Genomic DNA, 25,118 nt, shown 5'->3' on the forward strand with positions numbered 1-25,118 from the left:
AAATATGGGTCATGCCTACCACTAACTAGCTTCGATATCAGAGCGGAGCCAAACAGAACTTTTATAGGTCAGTCCATCACAGTCACTGCTGCAAATATGCCCCCTCCTCAGCCCCCACCCCCAGAGCAGAGTGCTCTACCCACCCCATCATTCAGCTAAATTTCAAACCCCAGGGTGTGAAAGGGTGAGCTCAGGGCAATTAACACCCAGGAAAATTCAAGCCTGTAGACAGACATTTGACAGAGTAGCCACATCTGTTTCAATTCTATCAGATAAAGACCACCACAGCCCATTGCTATTCTGAGTTGGCAGCAAAATCCCTCCCTCTATAGCTTTGGAATGGAATAAATTTAGCTTACTCTAGATTGTACCAAAGGATATTCTGCAGCACAATTCCCAGTGTTCAGAGAAAGTAATTAGAGGATTAGTCGCCTCTATTGGTCTCAGTTCCTGTTATTTTCATTGTGTTCTCAAATTCAAATCTTCTGTCATTTTTCAGTAAGATTGATTCAGACAGAGGGGAGGAAGGAAAATTTATGTCCCTAAAATTTGAATCTATCATGCCAGCTTAAAAATTCAAGCCACAAAGATCTGTTTCAAAATTTATAATACTGGAATTTCGTTTTAGCAGGCTGTGCTAGATGCACTCATATCCAGAAGTTACCACTTATCTCTTCTGCAGTTTATTAAAATTTAAAGCAAGCTTTACAGGCAACTTGCTTTATATTCATATGTAATGTTAGATAAGAGAACGGCTCATCAAAAGCTATGCACTTCATACAACATGATTTTACCGCTGATATGACCTGTTTCCCTCCCTCCCCCAAACACACATGCAGGCTCTCACAGAAATGAGCAAGGCAGAACTCCGTCCTATATTAACGCATTTTTTCCATATGTACCTTTACTAATAAGGTCCAAGTTATCTGAACATACGGTCAAAAAGACTTTTTTTTTTAAAAGGTACAGCACAAGATTAGAGTTGCAGTAGCAAAATTATGGGATACGTCACTATTTCTATGAAAAATACAGCCTAGTACCCAGTGATGTATGGGATTTGGGGTTTTATATTGAAGGAACCAAATGCTGAGAAACAATATTAAACAATGCACTTTGCAGGCCCACAGCGTAAATAAGGCATGGTTTTAATTAGGGCTATAGAGTATCAAGTGCTTCTGAGAGTAAAGCAGCCTACAGTTATGTGGAGAATATAGAAGGCTTACGAAATTACATACAGCAAAAAGCACTTCAAGTACCTTCCCCCCCACCCCCCCAGCATGCCTGGGTACAAGTTCTTTACATAAAAATTAATCATGTTTCCCAGTATTAACTGATTTAAATCATGTTTTTAGTTTGGTGTCTTAAACTACTTGATTTCTTAAATCACTTGTTTAAACCAGGTTTTAACTAGCTGGAAAAATCTTCGCCATGTCGAACTCTTCTCCTGGTAGAGCTTTGAATCTCAGTCTTGTGACAGTTAAGAGTATTTAGCACTCAGTACTATTAGGCTGCCCATAATAAAGATGATGAGTTCAAGATTATTGCTTACATTTAAGAATTCATAAATTTACCTTTATGTTTCTGAGTTTTGATAGCAATATTTGACATGTTTCAGAGTCAAACCACCTCACCATCCACAACTTTACAAGTTTACCAAGAAGTAGGCAAAAAAACCCCACCAAACAACCCCCTCATTATTTTATTTCTTAGCCTCTTTTACTGCAGCACAACACAAATGCAGCGCGAGGAGCCTGCGAGACTCCCCTGTATGACACCACGCTGCCTTCAAGTTACAGCTCTGTGAACTTCCAGAAGACTTTGCCCCAAGTTTAATGTTCTTGACTGCTGGCAAGACGTTCATTGTTTTCCCTTGCAGGCAGCACGCGAGCTGGAAATTGCCAGTTAAAGAGCATTGGTACAGACACCTACACATTTTGCATACAGCTGAAGAGATTACTGCTTACTCACTCTTTGCAGCCCACGACCACAACTGTTGCCAATGGAACAGCTTGTGTAGAAGTTCCCAAACCTGTTTGGATCCGTGAGCCGAGCTAGCCGATACCCATCCTTTAATGCATTTTTGACAAACTAACCAGTTTGAAGGACAACCTCTTTCATCCACACAACTGGTCTGAAGCTTAGTCTGTTGACTATGCACATTACACAGGTTTTTAAGCTTATTTGGCACATGAAATGAATACATACTAACTGCAGTGTATTACAGACCAACATTCATAAAAGTTTGAGCTTTGATGACTCCAGCATAAAAATTATGCTGCAGATAAGAACAAAAGGTTCCCTTCTGCAAGCTCTCTGCCAAAAAGCCCCACCACCACTTTCCAGAGAACTGCCGCATAAAAGCATTCCCAGAATCGTCTAAATCATTTGCACTGTCCCCTTTCTTCTGCACCCACCTTCACCTCCAGACTTACCTGCCCTTTATGTTCTCTTGACCAAATATCTAATGACAGTTGTTGCATTATTTGGTAAATAGATGTATCAGATTATGTATAGAGAGTATATAACTAAAAACATTGAAATCACACAGCTTTGGGTCAAACGCTAGTCAAATTCCAGTACACTGGATGTACAAATGGCAAGTGAAGTCAACTGCGTATGAGTGAATTAGGAAGCAGCTATCTACAAATGATCAGATTATCTAATGCAGCAGTAGAAAAATCATGAATAGGCAGTGACTGTGAAGACCAAATTGCAAAAACTGATCAGCTACCACTCTGCTGAGCTAAAAATGTAATTTAAGAATAGTTAATGTGGGAATCTGCGCTGAAACCAATTGATTCTTTCATAAGGTATGAACTGTAAAGCTACAAAAACCAGCAGGAAGCCTAATTAATGACAACAGATGAAAATGGCAATCCAGATCAAATGCCCGCTAAAAAAATAATTAAGAACTTACATATTTTTAGAGCAAATATAATAAATGGAAATCCAAAGAAAATCCCTTCAAAGTCAATATAACTGAAGAATGTATTCAAATTCACATTTAATATATAACTGAAAAAAGCTTATCAGTTTTCATAACAACCACCCAACAAGCTAGTACAGATTCACTGATCCTTAAAAACAAGAACTAAATAACATAGTATTGTTGGAGAAATGCAGACCACACAGAGTGCAATGCCAACACAAAAATTCTTTTTATGTACAGATTGTACACAAATAGTTAGCTTTACTTAAAGAATTGCTTTCAGAAAACTGTAGCGGAACCCCTATTCAGTTCTATAAACGTGTAAGGAAGGGTGTGAGTCTGTCTCAATAACCAAATGCACTCCCCACCTGCAACATGACTTCGAACAACTTACTGTCTCAGCATGTCTTGTCCTATCGAAACATTAATTTTTGCATTGACTCTCCCATGCTTTATTAAATCTCTGGGATAATGGCATTCATTCATTAACAGAAAGCCTAGTAAGTGAGGTAATACGTAGAAAACATTTCACAAGTAAAAGGGTTTTTTTCAGCTACATTAATCTATTCTGCTATATCAACCTCTATTACTATTATTATAGCTATTATATATAATAAGTAATTTAGAGCACCTTTTATCGAAGTATGTCATTTTGGCCTTTTAGTTTCTGGACATGGCAACTGAGGTAACATTATTTTCACTCAAGAGATTCACCCTCTGACTTAAGTTAGGTCAGCAAGTATGGGTAACACAGGGATTTAAAGTGATGGCGGAAGCTATAAACCAAAATTTATGGTTGATTATGAACACTTCTTTACACTACATATATTATAATTCCAAATTTACAATTCCACAGATTAAATACAAACTTCAATTTGAGGATTTTTTGGTATTGGCTTTTGTTATTGAGCCTCTACAAGAGTAGCAAATAATCTCTTAAATCTCTGTTAAAGGTGGACAGCATCTGCTTTGTCTAATGAAGCACCAGAAACAAAAAGCCCCAACAGCTGAGAGGGTTCCTCCACATCCACAAAGGCATGGGCTTTTACCTCCTTCCCTGCAATATGATGCTTCTGCAGCCAGAGCTGAAGCTACAAATCACATATGGGCAATAAAGCTGGTATCTTCCTTTAATCTTCCAAGAGTAATGCTTCTCAGGTTTTCTATCCGCGTTGTATACACAGATACTACTCTCTCTCTCTCTCTCTCTAAGCACTATCATTTTCTACACCTAAAAAGAGAGTCTCAATTTTGGCATTTACTCACAAACAGCCCTAATTTGTTTTCACAACATCCATTACCCTCCACATCCAGTTTCGTGCGTTGCAAACAGTGGCTCCTATAACATACAAGAACATTTTCCATCATTCTCAAAACACCATATAGTTACTGCGACACAACTTAACTCACCCCCCCCCCAACTTTAAAGAAAACAGTGACCACCTGCTTCAAAATAACCAAATACCTTTGTGCACTTAATATTAATTTCTCCAAAAGAGCACTAAGTAATTCAGAGTTTAAAAATCTTAATTATCATTTCTTTATCAGCTCCAATTTTACCCTTACCAGATATCTTCCAATTTCATCTAGTTGTTGCTGCATTGGTTTTTAAGTACACTGTGTTCGGTAATATCTTCTTTTCTTGTACATGTTCTTGTAAGATCTTTCAATCTGCTCTATGCTAATGATGCATTTTGATGATTTCATCAAGATATTAAAAGTCATCTTCCTTACTAGCTTACACCAATAGTTAACTATTCTCCTAAAAAGCATCCCATTTGAGTTGGTTTGGCTCCAGCTTCTAGCTCTTGTTACTGATTCTCCTGCTAGAACAGAATGCCTTTCAGTATCCTGTATTTTCATGGCCGCAGGATGCACGCTAACAGAGCTCAACAGTCTTTGAGAAGCAAAACAGACTGTTCTTCAAGGAGCTTCAGCTTTCATGCAGCAGCAAGTTAAAATTGCTAGGCAGTTGCTACAGTTCAGAAGCAAATTTGTGAGCCACTTTCTGCCATGGAAATAGCAGTTTCTTGAGTAGCTGTGGTGAGTAACTTGTAGAATAGCTAGCTTAAGCTGCCAGTTTTCATCTGATGCTATACAAGTCAGAGTTTCTCTATTCCCTCCTTCAAATCAGGTTTGCAACTCCTGTTTGCATCCTCTCCAGTTTTTCAAAATCCTTCTGAAAACTTGACAGCAGAACTGCACACAGTATTTCATCAAGCAGCCTCATCAACATAGACTACACAATGCTACCTACCATTCCCTTACTCCTTCCCTTTTCATCCAAGCCAAGAATTCCATTACTCCTTTTTACTGACTGTAGAAAACTCTGGTTTCCAAGATACAGTCCCTGCTGCAACAGCTATAGCCCATACTGAAACCCTGCAAATACTTAGCTTGGTTAGTATTTTGGTTACAGCTCGATTACAAATAACATGCCTTTTTAAAAAACCCATATCACCAAGCCATCTAGACAACTCTGTGCAGTCTATGCAGCCACCCTTATTTTATTTACTCTTCTGACAGTTGAACTGTTACAAATTTTGTCAAATGAAGTTTGTGGGTTTGGGTGGTTTGGTTGGGGTTTGGTTGGGTTGTGGTTTTTTTTTTTTTTGGGGGGGGGGGGGGTTGTTGCTTTTTTTGAAATTTTCTTTCATATGATGCATTTAATGCAGCAAATTACTTACCTCTATGGAATCCCATTAGTAATCAGCTCAGGAATTTAAGTTTCCCAAATAATTTCTTGGGATTTAAATGAATTAATAGCCAGCTGATAACGGTTAAGATAATACCACATAGTGCTCCTTCCCATTTCTCTCTTCCTGACTTTTCATACTAGAATATCATTAACTAAAAAAAAAAATAATCGTAAAGAATAAGGAAAACACAAGTTATCACCAAGCAACTGTTGTACCATCCTTGTATACAATTCTCACTTCACAGCATCACACAATACTGTGGGATACCAGCAGTTATTTTATCCCTCCTCGTTAAAAACAAGTAAGCTTCTTCACATTCACCATAGTGACAGCACAGTTAGACTGTTAGCACCAGGCAGCTGAACCCCAACAACGTGTTTAGGATTATATGCAACAGGGTATCGATACAGCTAATGGGACAAACTTGCATGCTGAGGTCCTGTATAAATCAGTAGATTATTGACAAAAGCACGTTATCCACATAATTGTGTTCACTAGCACTGTATTCCTCTCCTGTACATGGAGTTATAAGAAATTCAGCTCTGGTTTCTCATCATCCAGTTTACCTTCTCACACTCTTAGCAGACCATTAAAACTCTTTAGGAATTCCCCACTGCTCTAATACCAGCAATCAATTACCAAGCCAGTGTGTGCTCTCGCTCTCTCTCAGGCCACTTAGAATTCTTGGAAACGCACCCATTTAAAAGTGTTTTTTCTAGTACTTACTCAATAGACCAGGACTCACTTTATAACCCTCCAGTGAACAGACACACACTGTTCCGCTTTTCTCCCCAAAAACAGGCAACAGGTAGGTGTGAACAGGGATAAAAAGGCACCAAAGAGGTGCTGTGCAAGCTTCATCATGCCCACCTACCTTTGGGAAGGAAACAGCCAGGCTCTCTCATGTTCCTAACAAACTTAAAGAATGCCTTGTTACTTTAACTATAGGAAAGACGCTGTAAGGGGCCCAATCTAACTGAAACGGATGAGGAACTAGATCATGGCATTCATGCTATGCTCCTGCCCCCTTCCTCAACGAACAGGGGGGTTAAGTAGTTTAGAATACCACATTCCCCCTTTCTACTTCTCCATACACTTTCTGAAAGTGTCCTTTATTATATCAGCATTTCATTTACGCAGATCATCAGCAAGTTACAGAAATGCCAAAGAAAGTTTCCTCTCAAGTGATGACTTAGAGATTCCTCACATTATTATGTAGGCAAGCAAGGAATGTCTTTGGACTAGAACCTGCCGAATGAGTTTCTTGCATATGCTGCTGAGCACACTTTGCTGAGCACACTTACCACAGACAGTTCTCCTGGGTGCTCTAAATTGTCTTCAACCCAGATGACAATCCCACTTGCAAAAAATTAGAGTCATCCTTCATATAGTCCTGTCTTCCATTAAATGGAAGAAGATAATGCACAACACCAGAACATTTAATTCTCACTGGTTATGGTACATTTTCCCCCCCTCCCCCTTGCTGAGAGAGTCCGAGAAAGCCAGGATTTGCATGGTGCCAAATATATATATTGACATATTCTCTTTTAAGAAAAATATTTTTGATGGACCACCCCTATCCACCTCTATTTCTAACAATAAATATCGAACAATAGTTAACATTCATTTTCCAGGCATAGACAGAGTACTGTGAATTGCAGACAGCGATTTAAGCACATTCTTTTCAAAAGACTGTAGACATTCCCTTAACAAGGAGCTACAAACGCATGTATAAACTATTCATTTCCCCTGACTTGCACTCAACACTTAAATGCTGGCAAAGATATCACCATATACACTATGGAAAAAGAAGTATGCCCCACTAAAATACCTAAGCAAAAAAAGAGCATTTAATTGTAAATAAAAAAATTCCAATATGAATTATATAGACTTTAATCATTTGAAGGGTCTTGGAATATCAGGTGCCCAACTGACACATATTCTTACACACTGGGAAGTATAAGCATCAGACAGTGTTTGTGTCTATAACCCAATGTATCTTTATTACAGTCTTGCGCTGAGGCTCAATCTTGGATTTGATAGCTAAAATTGCCAAATGAAAGGAGATTTAAGTGTTATGAAAAGACAAAGCACTACCTGAAGAGGACGATGGTACTACGATGCATAACTAACAGCCTGGAAGGTCTGAAGTATTAAAGACTTGCCCTCAGGGTTGATGATCAAATCTAAAACGTCAGGAAAGCCTGCTTAAATACACACTATCCCATCAGGAAATTGTTGTTATAGCAAAAGGTTTTAAGAGTTCAAGTATTAAGTGCCTGTCAAATTGTATTAAGCCATATTAGAAATACATCAGTTTAAAGCCATTTCAGAGATGCAATTGTCCCTGTCTTTAGCTGATAGCAGTGAATGAGCTGATGCAGCAAAACAGTCGATACTTTTGCTACATTGCTATCAAACAAGGAGGTTTAAATACTAGAAGGTCTGTCAGAACTCACACAGATTCTCCTGTTGCTACAAGAACAGCAAAAAAGGGTGGTTAAATGTTCCATCTGCAGGTATGAAATACTACACACACAAATATTTGTTGTGTCTGCTGAATCCTGAATTTCACTGTGCTGGGACACACAAGCTGCTAAAGAGGAGCCACTTTAATGAAGCCCCATAGGAGTACAAAGACGGAGATAATTGCAGCTTTGTATCACTGCACATCAACCTGACTAACTTCTGTTAGGAAGTTCAAACGCAATTTCACAAATTAATGCAAGATTTTAAGTTAAAAACAAACAAAAAACCCCACACAGCACTTATGGAAAAGGCATTCATAAAAGAACAATGCGCTTAAGTTGTAAGAACAAAAGACAGACATTCATCCTGGAAGAAAAAAAAGCTGAGTTGTTACTATGAAGCTTCTCCAGTGCAAATGCTACAGGAAAAATGAGCTGAAATTCTGTCCAGATCTGGAAAGACTCATTTTATTTGTGACACTAAGAGATCACAAATCAGTGTTCTGCCGCTAGACACGCAGATAGATGACTGATGCTTTCTGCTCAGACTACCTTCCAAGCAAAATAATAGTTTTGAGGAAACAATAGCTATGAAAGAACAGCATGTATCCTACATTTTTCCCTTCAGTAGCAAAAGGCCTCAGTACCAAGGAAAATCTAAAAACAGCAGAAGAGTTTGAAGTCAACTGTAACATGTAATTTTTAATGCTTGCCTCTGCGCATCTCACTTAGCAAAACATATAAAGTACTGATTTTTCAGTATGAAATAGTAAAATGAAGAGATAATCTAGTGTAACTAATATTCTAATTATAGAAGCATGTTTATTACTCCAAGATTCCCCTTCACCCTTCACAGAAACATGAACAGCAATGCAATAAAAGCCTACAGTTTCCTGCTTTACAAAGTTAAGACCTATTTATTCACGAAGATTCAAAACTAGGAGTCAATGAAGATTTTAGCATTTAAGCCAGAACCAGCAGTGTTCTGAACTACTTTCATGAACACAGGCATTGAAAACAAATGATTAAGAGAACAATTTGTAGTTCTACATTTTAGATTATTAAAATATCTTTTCCAGATCTAACGTTATACGTGAATATTCTGTCAACACATCCCCTCATTTTCTGTTGCTACACTGCCGTAATTTGTGTTCAGAGACAAGGAAAGAAACTTGCTATGCCAAAAACAAGTTTCTCGGTTTGCCAGCTCAAGAGGAAAAAAATAAAAATCCAATGCCACCAACATGGAGCGATGGATCGACACAGTGCAAGTGTTAGTGGTACGAATGAAAACTGGGACACATCCAGTCTCACAACTCCTGAGCATACTGGACTATTTTTACTTTATGTATTCCAGTAGGAACAAGGCTCTACAACAGTAGTGAGTGCTAAGCACAGCACATATATAAGTTTTATACATTAAACGCAAAATGAGAAGGAAAATTATCTTTAAAAAACCCATGAGTACAGTTTTAACATTTTTCTTTCCAAAAAGAAACTGTTCAGCAATGTTTTGCTAAAAAGCATCTCACCGATACCGGTCATAGGCCAACTAGAAAAAAAAACCCCAAAAACAAGACAACCTCAAGACTCCTGGTGTCCCTCATTTCCCAGTGACAAGAGAGCACTGAGCAGAGGAGCAGCACAAGATGGGTAACTGGCAGGGGATGGGAGAGGGGAGGCGTGTTGGGAAGGAGAATAACTGCAGAAGGGCTTTAATTCATCCTTTCAAACCAATTCATTAAATCAAAGGCCCACTTCTTTAAGCTATGTATTATATCTATTTTCATAAGATGCACAGGAGATTATGCATAAGGGAAAAAAGACAAACCGCAAGCTTCTTTATCAGCTTATTTCCACATTATATGTCATCGTCTCATGAAAAGTTATTAGAATACATTCTTCCAAAATTATGTCACAGCCTGATCCTGTATGTCAATTATTTCAGAGTTTAATGCAACCCCCTCAGCCCCAATTTTTAATGCACTAAAATCTTGGCAAAGTTAGGAACTAACTCCCAACCTAACAACTTTGCAGCAATTCACCCGAAACACCACATCAGAGAGCGAGTCTTTGCTCGGTTACACATACAGCCAACCAACCTGCATACTTGACGAGAAGACGACCTGCCTCAGAAAGGTATGAGTCAGTTTCTGCCAAAAGCACTTTAATATAACCACAATCCCTATTTTAAAGGCAAGGTGTTTTCCCCGCAATGTGAAGCACAACATACACTCAGCCTAACTATTAACATAGAACTACTACAGCAAGGCATAGTCATAAATTAGATTAATATGGCACTGACAATGTGGAGACATTCAGGACATTTTTAGCCTTTCTGCTCTGCATGCAATTGTTTGCTGTTGACAAAGTTATGTTAGTGAATTCCATCAAAGGTGAATCTTAGTCCACTCCAAGTCTTCTGCTAGTCTGCATGAAAGAGCATTCAAACATCATACTGGCTATAGTTAGCAGGCACTAAACAAACAGATTTAAATGTGCCTGAGATGCTTCATGAAAAAGGGTTGCAACTGTAAATTGCATGCCCCCCTCAACAGGTTCTAAGTCTGCTTTAACACTAATCACCTGTTTTAGTAACAAGAGGAGTGCGGTACCTAGACCAATGCATAAACAAAAAACCAAACCCAAAAATAAAGGAAGTGCATAAGCAGCAAGCCATCACAAATTAATGTGAAAACTTTGGCCAGTCATTGAAATGAGGCTGAGTCCTTAATATTCGAATGATGAGGTTTTCCATTTTAAAGAAAACCTACTTTTTATCATCATTGTCCTTCAAATACATACTGATACACAATGGGAAAAGCTATACAAAGGATACAGAAGAGACATTATGTACCTGTAACAAGCGTTCTAAGTGCTCTCTCCTTCCTGTTAATCAAGGCTGAGAAACACAAGACTGAGACAATCCTGGAACACTGAACGCACTGATTAGACAGAATTGAGGTATCTGTGATTTACGAACTTTTACTAGTACTAACAACTCAATTCACAAGTTGGCAAGCAAAAGCCAAGAAAGTACTGCCTTTAAGACAGAGCATTCAGGACTAACAAAGCCAGCCCTAAATATGAGCAGAGCTATGCACAATTAACAAGCGATTCTGGGTATGACATTTCCTTGAAGAAAGCTTCCTTGACTTCAAAACAAAGAGGATCTGAACCTTGGCAGTACAGAAAAAAATGACTCTGCAGACACCCCTTGAGCATTTGGCAGAAAAATTACTGAAGGACAACAGATTACATGAGGCTCCCAAAATGTCAAACATCCACTGTACCCAAATTGCTAGAGTTCCTTCTGGAGTCATCTTCAGCTGGGGTTAAATCAGCAATTAAAATACCTAAACTGGTATGACCTACCGTACGCATCAGATGTCTTAAGCTGCTACCGAGTCAGCGGGGCCTTCACAAAAGCAGTTTGCTCTAAAACAGGCACGTGCTGCTCAGCTGAGCCACCTTCTAGACTCTACTGACATAGAGACTAAACCTGCACAGACAAGGCTTCAGCATCTTGACACACACAGCAAGTGTGTCAACAGCGGTGTCAGTCTCAGACTCAAGCCTGGCCTTAACGGCCCTGACATTCCTTTGAATGACCTCCACAAGTAAGAGCTGCTGAAACAGCCAGGCTGCTGAAGAGATAGGCTACGTCCACTGTATCTACCTTTGAGCACTGTTGTGGTGTTTTCTTTTTATCTAGTGCAAAGCGGCTTATTCAGAGCAATTCTAGGCAGGACTGTTACACTTACAGCTGGGAGCAAGGCTATTTGGGTATCAGAGATCATCTAATTCACGTTAATGCTCTGCCATCAACGCTGCAGCTAAGCATTACGTGGCAAACGCTAGAATAGAAAGGATTACTGCTTTGCAAAAGCTGTAACGTTTGCTTGTTGAGGCAGAACTATCATCTCTCAGCATTTGCGTAGCCCACAATCCTACCTGAGGCAGAGGTACTGTTTGTTACATTCCAAAAATCTTCTCCTTTTCAGAGATTTGTTTGAAGCCACCCAACCCTTTGACCAAGGAGGGTGCCTCTACATTCCTGTTCCAAAGTGGTTTAGTGCTTTTAAGGCTAAATGTGGCTGCACTGCCACCAAGTAAAACAAATTACTACACTTCGGTCTCAGCATATTCATACTGCCACGCTATACAATGGTGTTCCCTCTTGTCATCTCTATTTGGTACGCATATATGTATTTTTATTTATCATTATGTCTAAAGTTTAAGCAGAGTATTTTCTACACAGAATTCCTGAGTGTTTACTCACGCAGTCACAGAGAAAAATCAGGGCCCTACTTTTTCATCTTAGCAAGTAAATCTTCATCTGGAGAGAGAAAGAGATTGCAGGAAGGGAAATCCCTCCTTAAGGTGATGGAATCAAGCAATGCAATGCCACTGCTTCACCACCGCCATCACACAAAATGTCAACTTTCCAAAGCATTAGACAGTGTTCCACATCAAGAGTTTACAAAATGAGGAAGATTGGAACTAAAGCAAATTGCAGACAGGACAGCAGGAAGTATGCAGATACTGGTATAGAGGGAGATTAATCCTAGAGCACTAAGGATTCGAAATCAACTTGGATGTTGCAGAGGTTTGCAGGGGTGGTGCAGGCTGATCTGTCAGGATCCAGGGATGTTCCTCACGCCCACTTGCCAGGAAAAAGCCTTCTGAACTTGAAGGTCTGGAATTAAACCCTACAGTAAACAGGAAGAAAAGCATTCTGCCAAAGGGTTTTAATAACAGATTGTAAAGAAATAGTTGTTGTCCAACATCTAATATTGGAACAAAGTACAAGGTATAGAACATATACTCCTGTTTAGACTTAGTGAATGAACTCTGTACCCAAATTTTACTGTAACAAGTTTTATATCCACGGATCTAAAGCCACAAATTCTCTCTCTCAAAAAATTCCCGTATTCTTTAATTAACAATTGGAATGCTTTCTTTTTTCCCAATCCCTAAAATATTTCCATAGCAAAAGCCATAAAACCAGTTTAGAAAAACAGCTGTAAAACATACTTGCATCATCTAAATGTGTACATTACATAGGTATTTGACAAAAACACTTCCGGGAAAGTTTTGAATTAGCGTAATGAATGGGGCTACCTGAACTCTATAGCCTGATCTTTTCACAATCTACTTGAGACCTCGGGTAAATTCACACATCCAAAGGAACTTAACAGATATGCAACTTCTTTCCTTTATGAAATCCTTTCTATTATTTCCAGAATAAAACAAGTTCCTCAGGAAGTGTCCTGTTTTTTATATCCATCACATAGTGACACAGTAATACTCTCAAGTCCAGCAGTATCTGCTACTATAGTACAAAGATATTAAGATACACGATTAAGTAACCAAGATATTTTTAACCAAGGAAACTAGAGTTAGACCTTCCCAGTAGCAGTCAACAGCATAAGAGTGATATTTTAAGATATTTTAACATGGGCTGTCTCTTGCACAAAATTGCAAACGTTTTGTTTTGACTTACATTTTATTTATTACACTCAAGCAGCAATAGAGTCAATTTTTGTGACAAAACACCAAACAATAAGATTTCAAAAAGCTTTGAGGGGGAGGGATGAGTTAGGAAGAACACTTTACAAGCTATTGGAAGTGTCGCAATCCAGCTTTCCAAGGCCAACTTTTCATTTGGAACAAAATAAGAGCAGCTGCCCATGCTGAAGCGAGGGCAGCTTTGTTCCTGCCTGCCTCCCACCTGGACCACCAAGGCACTGCCTTATTGCTGACCTTCAGCAGTGGAAGATTCTTTGGTGGGCTGAAGCAGAGAGAAAGTGGTGTGGAAAACCAAATGCTAGCATAAGAAAACAGGGAGGGGAGGAGGAAAAATTTCTGTGTGTCTTACACAGTAGTCTATTGTCTGAAGTTTATAACAGTAAATGTCATTATATGAAGGCTAACAGTCAAAAGTAATCCACAAAGCCCTCCCCAAAGTTTCTTTCAGTCTTCCTTCCAGTTTTTGGGGGTTTGCAGTCACTGTCCTATTCAATATTTCCCCTAAATCTGCTTTGTAGAAAATTCAAAACTAGTAAGGTTTGGATATATAAAGTACAGTGCGATCAAATGTGCAACTAGAGAAATCAGCCCGTAATTGTTGAATATTTTTTTGGCCATTCATGCACTTTTTTTTGCATTCACGCAGTACAGATGAAAAGTTTTGTTTTGCTTTAATAACACTCTCCAAGCATTCTAAAACCTCAAGCACAAAACCCACACCTCTCCCTCACCTTCTCTCAACCACATGATCTCCTTAATTACCTCTTCTGGAATTCTGGACTCAGGAGGAGACTGCATGTTCAACAGATGCATAGTCAGAATACTGTGAAGGAAAGAGTTTCAAAGACAGGCTGGTTGGTTATCTGTGTGAATAGCTTATACCCACCCATACAGTGAGGGACTCCAAGCAGAACTACCCAAAGACCCAGCTGTGCGAAAGAGTCTCCCAGAGTCCACACTTAAGCCAAGGACTGAAGGACATCTTTTTCCAAGTACAGCGTCTAGATATTTCAGCAGTAGTGTTGCGTTATGCTGGTGACATGTAACTAAGGCCAATCTCAGGAGCTGAACCATTCTTTAGGAATGGTTCAGTCATCTCAACACAAGAAAGACCACATATCTCCCACTGACACAGCTAGGAGAAGATCACCAAACCTTTGGCCATTTGTGGTAGAGATGGGGAGCTGCTGGTCCTATGAATTTAGTCTTGTCAATACAAGAAGACAGTACAACTCATTCTAGAACACACACACCTTATAAAGACAGGGAGGGAAAAGGTGGAATAATCTCATTCAGCTGAAATTAAGCTTCAGCAACAGCAGCTGCTTAGGAAGAACAGTGTCTGGGGAAGGGAACAGAAGCTCGAATCCTCAGAGGCTGCAACCCCTATCCAAAGAACAGCTTGTATAGAGAATTCCCCAAAGAGCTGGAGAACAAGCAAGCAGCTACAGGTTCAGAAATACCCTGATCATCAGGGATGTAAACATATATGCCCTGGTCCCACAAAGTCCTGATTCCCAGAAGATGACTGATCCTACAAAATAAAGTATCTCTTCAGTTAAACCTAACTGAGATTTGAGATTAACTAGTAATAAAAATCAGAAGTTTGCCTTGCTGCAGAGCAAGCATAAAATGCGGGGTTTATCACCAGGAAAGTTCCAGGTTCTTTTCAGATTCCCCTGCTCAAGAACAACATCCCTCAATGAAGCTGAAGAGTACTGTTTTAGACACAAGAGCTATCCAAGCTGCAAAGCGGGAGTGCTTTGTCATCTAAGCCTCCCATCAGTTGAGAAGTCTAGGAGGAGAAACAGAATTGTGCAGCTACAGGTAATTACACAACAGGCCCTGGAACCAGAGTTTCTTTGGTCACATGGAGGCCATGAAAAAACTAAATAAATAAAAATCAAACCTGTGTTTGCTTCCCCTTTCCTTACCCTGGGTTAGGGCAAAAGAGAAAGAAATGTATGTCTCAGTATCTTAAACCTAGAAAACAGGAATGGTTCCCAGGGAAGTCTCTGGAACTACAAAAGTGGTAGTTGTCAACATCCAAGGCTGAGCACACAACACTTCTGAATGATCCCAGTCCAAGACAGATCACTGTTAAGACAGTGGTCTCATTCTCATGAGCAACCAGTCGAATGCCAGGTCAGTAGTCACTGGAGTGAGAGTTCCAGGGGGAATATGCAAATCTGACTTCAGTGCACCGAATCCACAGTTTTTCAGCTCGACAGGGACTGATACCCCTCCTTGCTTGCCAATATCAAAAAGCAGAGGAGAAAGCATCCATCATTCCCTGACTGTGGTGAACTCAGCGTAGGAGAGATTCCTCTCAGCTCACACTGATATGGAGCTGGAGGAAAACAGAATACTGTACAACCAAGCAAGTTGGCAGTGCTGGGCCTTTAATGAGCTTCCTCAAGTCAAAGCGATAGGCATCTGCTGTTACTGAAATTAGAAGGCCAAAGCATATATTACCATACGCATTATCTCACACCAGGCATCTGCAGAGTCCAGAACTTCCTGAAGTACTGGCAGAATCACTATGGACAAGAGACATATGCAGAATTTAAAGACAAGTCTGTACACAACACACGCAGTCTTGCATGGAGGTCATGTAAGTACAAGCTCTGATGTAGACCCAATGGCTAGACAAGCTTGTTTTCATGGAAGGACAGCTCATGAGATGATCAAAAAAAAAAAAAAGATAATGATCTTGTAGAAGCAAACCCATAGTGCTAAAGAATTCTGAATTGCTCTTATGACTGCCAAACACAGATAACAGAATTTCTGCACACAGCGCTAAAGAGCTTGGAGCATTCAGTGAATGAAGCATCACCATAAGCACTTTGCTGTGGATACATCCCTTCAAAAGAGATTATCCTGATAAAGTACTCCCTGTTTTCTCTTAAAATCTTTGTGAGGTCTTTGGTGTTGAGGAGGAGCAAAACAGCAGGATCCCAAAACAAAGTAGTCCTGCATCTAAAAGAAAGCATAAACACAAGAGACATACAAACAGTGGAAAGAGGAATCTTGTAGTCTCACAAGTCAGTCACCCCTGTAGTACTTCACTTAGCAAACAGACAAAATGACTCATTTTACAGATGTAGTCATAAAAGACTCCCAAAAAGAAATATTTAGATTTTGGTCTTTCCATCAACAAAATCTCAAAGCACTCTGGAAAAGAAGTATTTTCTAATTTGTAAAACAGGAATAACAGCTGTTTGTTTCTTTGAAAAGTTACTGTTGGCCCATGAAGCTTGAATTGCTTTCAGTGTTTTCAAAATAATTGCCCCTCTCAACAAAGCCTTAGAGCATAGGAGTCTCATCTACTCTTTGATGCAGTTCCAACTCCTCTGTTCCAGCAAAGCTGTTCCATACTGCTGTGACTGAGTATATGCTACCTGATTTTTCCAAAACACAATACTCCATCCATTTAAGACAACTTTGGACATTACAGTTTGAGATAACAGGAAAAGCACATACATCATTACTTGCATGTTCCTCTTGTCACCACACTTTCTTCTGAGCATGAAACAACCTATATATATATATATGCACACAGCATAGTGTGTGTATATATAAATATATATATCTCTCAGTAGCAACAAATACTCCAATATGAATATGTGTGTGTGTATATATATATATATATATATATATATATCTCAGTAGCAACAAATACTCCAAGACCTTCAATATCATTGAAAGAAGGTAACACAAGAGTATGATGCACACTGCCTTATGCCTCTTCATAGTGCCAGAACATCTGTCTTCAGTTTTGTGGTACAAGTCTCAGTCAAGGACAAGGCTCTCTGTGTCACATGGGCTACAAAACTACATTTTATACAGCCTAGAATCCAACCGTCTCTCTCTATAGCAGCTTTGCAGTTCAAAGCTAATGTGAAAGTCACACTTCAGACTTGTGTAAAGTCCCCCCATGACAGAGGTGATGAAGCATGTTTCCTAAACAGTAGCTAGGAATTCCTGTATTATAGACGCTAACAGTCCCAGACTCTTCTAACAGTTGTATACGAGCCCCCGAACTCATCAGGCTGTTCATACTTACGCTGCAGCACAGCCCACCCAAACACCTGGAACACAGCAGCAGATTATCATCACTTTTTAATATTCTAGGGAGGTTTTCACTTCATAATGCCAACTTGCAATGATGTGTTATCCCCGACAGCAAGTTCAAAAGGCAGTACCACCATGGAGGGAGAAACGTTACGCTCAGTCCATGCAGCTTCATTTGATCCGAAACCAGTTTCGTGTTTTCTCCTAACTTTGAGGAAGCTCAGACCAGCCCAGCTCTCAGGAGACATGCACTTCTAAGACCAGATCCATTCCAGCCAATTAAAGAGTCCGAATAGAATAAATGTGTAACAGGACAGAGCTTCACCACTACAGTAGGTGGTCCAAAATTTCCACTCTAAATCTTGAGGAATGGTGGGGAAGCATGCAGAAACCAGTCCAATTGAAACAAGTTAGCTTCATGTAGCATGACTTGTTTAAAACTGAAGTAGTGAAATCGTTATCTTTCAGGGAAATGAGTGGCTCCCCCACCTGCAGTACAAATCCTACCTGTAGCTTTTCCAGCAGCACAAACAATTGAGGACGTTCCCTAACGAGCAGCAAAGGTTTGCAGCACCTGACCTTACACTACAGCATTCGAAACTCAGCTGAGATACAGTCTCTACCTAGCTCTCCATTTCCACAAGTCTAAACTCCCCCAGGTTATATCTGACAGGGTAAAGGAAGTTGCAAACTGACAGATACTGTGCAGTGGTGGGTTACACAGCCTGGCTCCCTGCGGGAAGTGAAGTGGATGCATATAGGGAAACGCAACACTCCTGAGTTTCTTAACACTAGCCCTGGTGATCTGCACCTTCCTCTGCTTTCAAAGGGCACCCAAATTCAAGTAGAATCTGCTCTAAATCTTGATTTAGAGCAGATGTTGTTTAAAACAGAGTTTACAAGGAAAGCATTTTTTGATCTTTTGTCTACCCTCTGAAGGGAGAGCATGAAAACAAAAAACAATGTTAAGTCAAAAAAATAATTGTTGTAGTCCTCAGCAATTTTTAATTCCCCTTCCTTCACTAAACATCTGGTTTTTGTTAGAAAACACTGTAAAGTGATTTTCCAAAACCTTTGACATGCATTCTGCTCAATAGGTCCCAAAAGCTCGGGAAGGAGAGCTTCAAAGTAACAGTTGTCATTTATTAAGCCCTGCTAATGAAATTGGTCTAACTATTTTCTTCTGTCTAACCATCCCCTACTATTTGCAAGGGGAGAGGGACTTAGCGTGTTAAGGTGATGCTCATTTAATAGACGAAAAGGACACTCTACACTGAGGAAACTATTATTCAAGTAGACTCAGTCTGACAAGCCAAGAAAAAGCTGCCTCTGCACAACTCGGGACTCTCAAGATACCTATGTGATTAAGTTACTTCAGAACAAATTAGTGCTCTGTGAACTGATTACACCATAAATAAGCCCAATAGGAAAGAGAGAAGCCACTGACAGACACAGTACCCTCCTGACAGCAGCTGAACTCTACAGCTCTCATCCAGAATGAACACCAAAAAGCTGTCAGTGCCAAAAGGATTTCTGGTCTTTTTACTCAAAATTCATAAAGTATGTCAAAGCAGATGCAATATCTACAGTAGATAACTAATCACAAGAATCCTACACTTCCATTTTCTCTCGTCACTCAAAGCACAAATTGCAGCTCTCTCCCCGACCTAATAATTATTCGTATGGCTGCATTTTGTTCTTCTCCAGTAGCAGCATGAAACTTGATTTGAGCTGCAGGAACCCAGGCAGTGACTATACAAGCTGCTGTTGAGACAGCACAAAGCAGAAGCCAACTCAGCAGGTAACTGGACTTGAAGTCGGAAAGATCTTCCCCATTCAGCTTGAAATAGTAATTTCATAGGGGAGAAAACAGGTTGTCTTTATCTACCACAGGTTACCAAAGGAAAACTTTGATCCCAAGACAGGCATAATAAATACCAAGGCATACCACCATAAAAAGGTATTAAAGATGGGGGTTTTGTACTCTGCAACAATTCAAAAGACATTTGCAATCTTCTATCAAGTCAGTATTAAGAATGCAAGCGCTCAGGTATCAAAGCGCAACATTCACTTGTTAGAAAGGAGTACTTCTAGTGCTTGCTAGTTCTATTCTCTTGCCCACTGACTCAATACTTTGGAAGGTCTCAAATACCATACACATGCTGCTACAACAGAATTCATTCATGCTTCCAGAGTAATCCTAGGGAATCCTGAAGGACTAATGTCAACAATCTGTGCTTCCTAATGCCATACTTCAAGTAACTCAAATGCACATGAAGCTCCTTCTTCATTTTTCTAACCTTCACACCCATGGAAGTAATTCCAAAGCATTAGAAACCAATAAAGAAATCTAAATGCATACATACAGAGTCATGGGGGACTTGAATGTTCAGTGTCACCAGTAACCTCATACTTAACACCAGCTGCCAGTATCCCCCTCATATGGAACTGGGGGAGTTCTCTCCCACAGTTCCACAAAAAGAACTCCTCCAACTAACAACCTCCAACACGGAGTTAGTGATGGCTATGAAGAGGAGGAAACAGGAATGAAGATCCACCTGTGTTTGCACAGGGGGAAAGTGTTAACCTAACGGCCCACTGAACCAACAGATTGGATGTGTACGGGAAGATGAACATCTCTGCTTGGCAGAAATTGGGATCATACAGTTTTATTTACACAGGGCATATTATTCACCTACTTAAGATCTGTAAGAACGATACACTGTCCTCAAATATTATTCTACAGAGATATTAATCTGGTTTTGTTTTCAGTTACCCCTTTCCCTGTCAGACATCTATACCCCAGACTAAAAAAAACCCCACAAAGCCCCAAAATACAAAAAACCCTTAAAAACCCTCCCATATCTCCCCCAAAAACCTAATAAACTCCAGTTTAGCATCCCATCATTCCCAGGTGATTATTCTGAAAACTTACATCCCCCTCTCACTTGAAGTTCAGCACTCACTGGAAAATTTCTGCACAAGTAAACTTTGTAATCATCTCAGACACCAGCAGACCTAGACTTGAGTTCCGCAGCATTAACTATTACATGTGAAAGCAACAACATGAAAGACAACTCAACCAAACAAAATAAACATTACAACTAACTTTTTATTTTGTTAAATAGCTCTAATAGCTTGAAAATAAAAATCAACAATCTTAGCTATGTCATGATGAGCTAGTAGCAAACTTACACCTAAGAGTCTGGGAGTCAGAGGAAGGTTTTCACAGATCATACGATCATGACTCATGGTAGTCTTCCTCTTCATCATGAAACCCAAGTCAATGCAGCAAATGGCCTCTCCTGTGACCTGATGGTTTTGAAACAAACTCTCTAGTCCAGCAAAGGGGATTATTAAAATCTCGAGCAAGGTTCACACACAGTTAATGAACGGGCTCACGCTTCCCCACCTCAGACATGTACACACAAACAAGAAAGAGCATAAGAGTTTTAAGCTTCCTTTCTTACAGGAATACCAATTTTGACAATGCTGGAAAAAGTCTGTCTCAAACAAATAGGTTGAGTTTAAAACACACAACACTAGAAAATTCCCTGAGTGGTGCCTAAGCATAGAGTTAATAAAACAGGTTTTAAAGTCGAGTGCATAATGTTGAAGAGATGCATGCATATTTTATCAATACTCTGAAAAAACTTGAGACTTATTACCCCATGCAGTGGTTTCCCCCCAAATACACCCATATACCCTCAGAAGGCCAAATAATTCTAAATTTTCTTTGACACCTCCAGAAGGCAGAGTAGCAAAAAAAAAAAGGCGCTCCAGTGGAAAAAACAAAAGGCACTGATTCATATGCAATTAGCTCGGCTAAACTTACTACCGAAACCATTGCTACTCCAGCTGTCCTTGACACCTGCATAGCAGGGACAATGGAACACGACAAGCATCATCTTCTGAGCTATTGCCGTTTTCAGGCTGACACACTAAACTTAAAATTGGTGACAGTTACAGTTCTTGAGCTGCTGCATTAATGGAATTAGCACAAAACCAGCTATGCACGTTACTCAAGCATCCATGCTACAGCAGTGACAAAACAAATGGAGCCAGACAGTGCTTTACCCACCTCTGCTAAATCCACCACTTTAAAAGCATCAGTACTCTGAAAATAACATGTTTCTTTCTGTTCAAAAATTCAGTTTACACAGTGACAGACAAGCAAAGCAAAACAGAACCAGTATCTGAAGAGTTAGAAGGGAGGATGTAAAGGGAGGAAACTTGTTAATATCCTGTGCAGCACAAGCTCCCACTGTTTTATCTTCCTTAAATAAGAGTTAGACTGAAAGACTGAGAGCAGAACAAAACTTTTGAGGTCAAGTTGCACATTATTTTCCAAGAACAAAGCAGCTCACTCTCTTCTCTGTTAGTCTATGTTTCTGGAATAACTTACAGAAGTTGTATGCAGAAGCCATTCCTAGTAAAACATATTTAGGCTTTGGTGTTTAAGATGTTAGAAAAGCCTACGAAAGCATCTTAACGTGTAAATGTCCTTTCTGTGCATCCGAAAGAGCGCTAACTGAAATCCACTGCATCACTGTTCTGGCACACGGCCACCAGCCTTGCCCCAGACAACAGTATAAATACACAGAAGCTCTTTTATAAGGGTTCAGAAAAAGTGCAAAAGAATCCATCCAACCTGCCGTATCTACCCAAATCCAAATCCTCAGAGGAGGGGCTTTAATATCTCAGACCCTGTGCTATATAAAGCCACTAATTTGTACAGCACACATATTTTATCTGCACTACAACAACAACACAGATGAACATTAACCAGATACCTTGTGGTGTCTGCCAGGTGTTTAAATATTTTGCAACTCAAATGCTGAAATACTATCTGCAGTCCAAATGCTTAAGATTATCCAGTGAGAACATGTGTATATTTCCATCAGCTATGTAAAACACATTTTTTTCATTTGTTACATTTTAAGTAACCTGAGTTACCAACACACAAACATCTACTACAGGCATTCTATTTTGACGGTTGATTTCATCAGGAAGATTTAACTCACAAATGCTTTCATTTTGAGAACAGGAACACTGAAAAACATTTACAGAAACATTTTTAATCCGAAAGGCTACATATTCATCTGCACTAGGCAGGCCCTATACAATCTTAAAAAAAAAAGCTCTGATATTGTGTATTTTGACAAGTTTAGGTGTATACTGTATATGGTATATATTATAAAAGAAAACATAATCCTATACCATGTTCTAAACAATATTCTGCTCTTGGTCTAAGTTAGACAACACACTTACAGAATCATGGAATAGTTTGGGTTGGAAGGGACCTTTAACAGTCATCTCACCCAGCCTCCCTGCCATGAGCAGGGACATCTTCAACGAGATCAGGTTGCTCAGAGCCCCATCCAACCTGACCTGGAATGTTTCCAGGGATGGGGCATCTACCACCTCTCTGGGCAACCTGGGCCAGGGTTTCGCCACACTCATCGTAAAAAATTTCTCCCTTATATCTAGTCTGAATCTACCTTCTTAGTTTAAAACCATTACACCTTGTCCTATTGCTACAGGCCTGCTAAAAAGTCCGTCCCCATCTTTCTTATAAGCCCCCCTTAAGTACTGAAAGGCCACAATAAGGTCTCCCCAGAGCCTTCTCTTCTCCAGGCTGAACAACCCCAACTCTCCCAGTTCTACGAATGTTCTATGTTCTCTCCCTCCCCCAATATATATTTTGGTAAAAGTGATGTACACCTCTTACAAACCATCCACTTTTGTGAGTGCCACCACAGATCTCTCCCTCCACTTTGGCCAGAACTCTAGTCAATTTTTGCTTCTAGGAAAAAGGGTTTGAGAGAATAGATGGGATGACTTTTTGCAGCTTGAAATATGTTCCATCACCAGAAGTTTAACCTGGACAGTTCTATACAGTAATATATTACTACGTTAATATATTTACTTTACTGCTTTTCCTCCTTCACCTACACTAGACTTCAAGCGAAAACATATACAATATCATTATTAGCAACAAAAATGAAAGGTCCAGAGGGATCACTAAGTTTTTTATACCATGTCAGTTATCTTCCTGAAGAGGAAAGAGACATACCAATCTTACACTCCAGTGAGAAAGAAATTAAAATACTTCTTGTATTTGCATCACATGACTACTCTATGGCTCAGATAAAACCATCAGCATTGACAAAGTCAGCTGTCTGAATGGGGGCAAGAAAGGGCAGATTATCTCATACCTGAGGTTAAAGACTATTTTAAACAGGTAACTGGATTAAAATGAAAGATATAGACCCCTAGAAAGAAAATCTACTGCAGACTTTTCATTAAAACAAATACACCCGACTACCACAGAACTGACAGCAAGGTAAATCAGTAGTAATACGAGAGTTGTTCTCCACCCAGGATCATGAGAAAAACAGGATTTGCCCCACTGTCACATACCTTCGACGCTTGGGGAGTAGAAATCACGTGAACAGTGCTGGGCTTAACTCCATTTGCCTTAGGTCGCTTATAAAGGGCAAATCTGCTTTTCCTGCGTCCTCTGTCACCGTTAGGGAGGGATCCATTATACCTAGAAATGAAGAAAAAAAGTTTGGCATAAAAGACCACCAATTTGGAATTCAGAAAAGGAGAGCAGCAATTTGGTCACAATATCCTGATGTCATCAAATGCATGGTCAAAACCAAAGAAAGCAATGCAGCCACAGTAAATTTTGTTTCTTGGATTATGAGCATTCAAACATTCTTTCCCTACCAACAGTTGAAATTTTATTCATCATTAATACGGTCATCAACTACAAATGAAATACCGAGTTGTTCAGCCACAGAAATACTTCTTCACCTCTAGAATTAAAGGAGTTTGGGAGAAGAAATCTTAAGTCTTCTCTGTAATTTCAGCACATGGGGAGTTTTAAGTGTCTTTACCCTACCACCCCCTTCCCCACATCTCATGCCGGAATGGAGATGACAAGAGGAAGAACAGGAGCGATTTGGAAAAACAAAGTAATTTAGGGGCAAGTCAAACTAAGTGAAAGGGAATTTTATTCTACTCATAGGGGGTTTTTTTAGTTGTTTTTTCCCTTTTTTTTTTAAACTCGAATCCTAAAGGCTTCATCTATTATTAAAGAAAGAGGATGCAAGTGTTTTTAATTTATGTGAGTGTATCTGAAGACTTGCTAATGACTTCCTTTATCAGGTGTAACACAGCAGCCTTTGACAGTTCTTTCATCTCTCTCTGAGGACAGAGACCCAACAGATTAATTATTCAGAGAAGTCTTAAGCCTCAAGGGGACATAGCTCCTTCCCCAGGGAAGGAATCAACTGGAAATTTCTTTGCAATGCATAAGCATTGAATTCGTCACCACCCCACCCCGAAGATTTAGGACAAGTAGATGCTTCTCATCACAGCACTGTCACCTGTAACATTCTTGGTAAC

At 39.7% G+C, this 25,118-nt stretch overlaps 1 protein-coding gene across 1 annotated transcript in view; it reads right to left on the bottom strand.

Annotated features, from left to right (window-relative positions):
• The window catches only part of PELI2 (pellino E3 ubiquitin protein ligase family member 2), an 80,390-nt gene that overhangs the window by 29,584 nt on the left and 25,688 nt on the right, over nt 1-25,118 (bottom strand). The window contains exon 2 of the mRNA XM_075503867.1: nt 24,126-24,255. Within this exon, the coding sequence (XP_075359982.1) occupies nt 24,126-24,255 (130 nt within the window). The remainder of the gene's footprint in view (nt 1-24,125; nt 24,256-25,118) is intronic.

Source organism: Mycteria americana, chromosome 5 (assembly GCF_035582795.1).
Source record: "Mycteria americana isolate JAX WOST 10 ecotype Jacksonville Zoo and Gardens chromosome 5, USCA_MyAme_1.0, whole genome shotgun sequence".
Lineage (NCBI taxonomy): Eukaryota > Metazoa > Chordata > Aves > Ciconiiformes > Ciconiidae > Mycteria > Mycteria americana.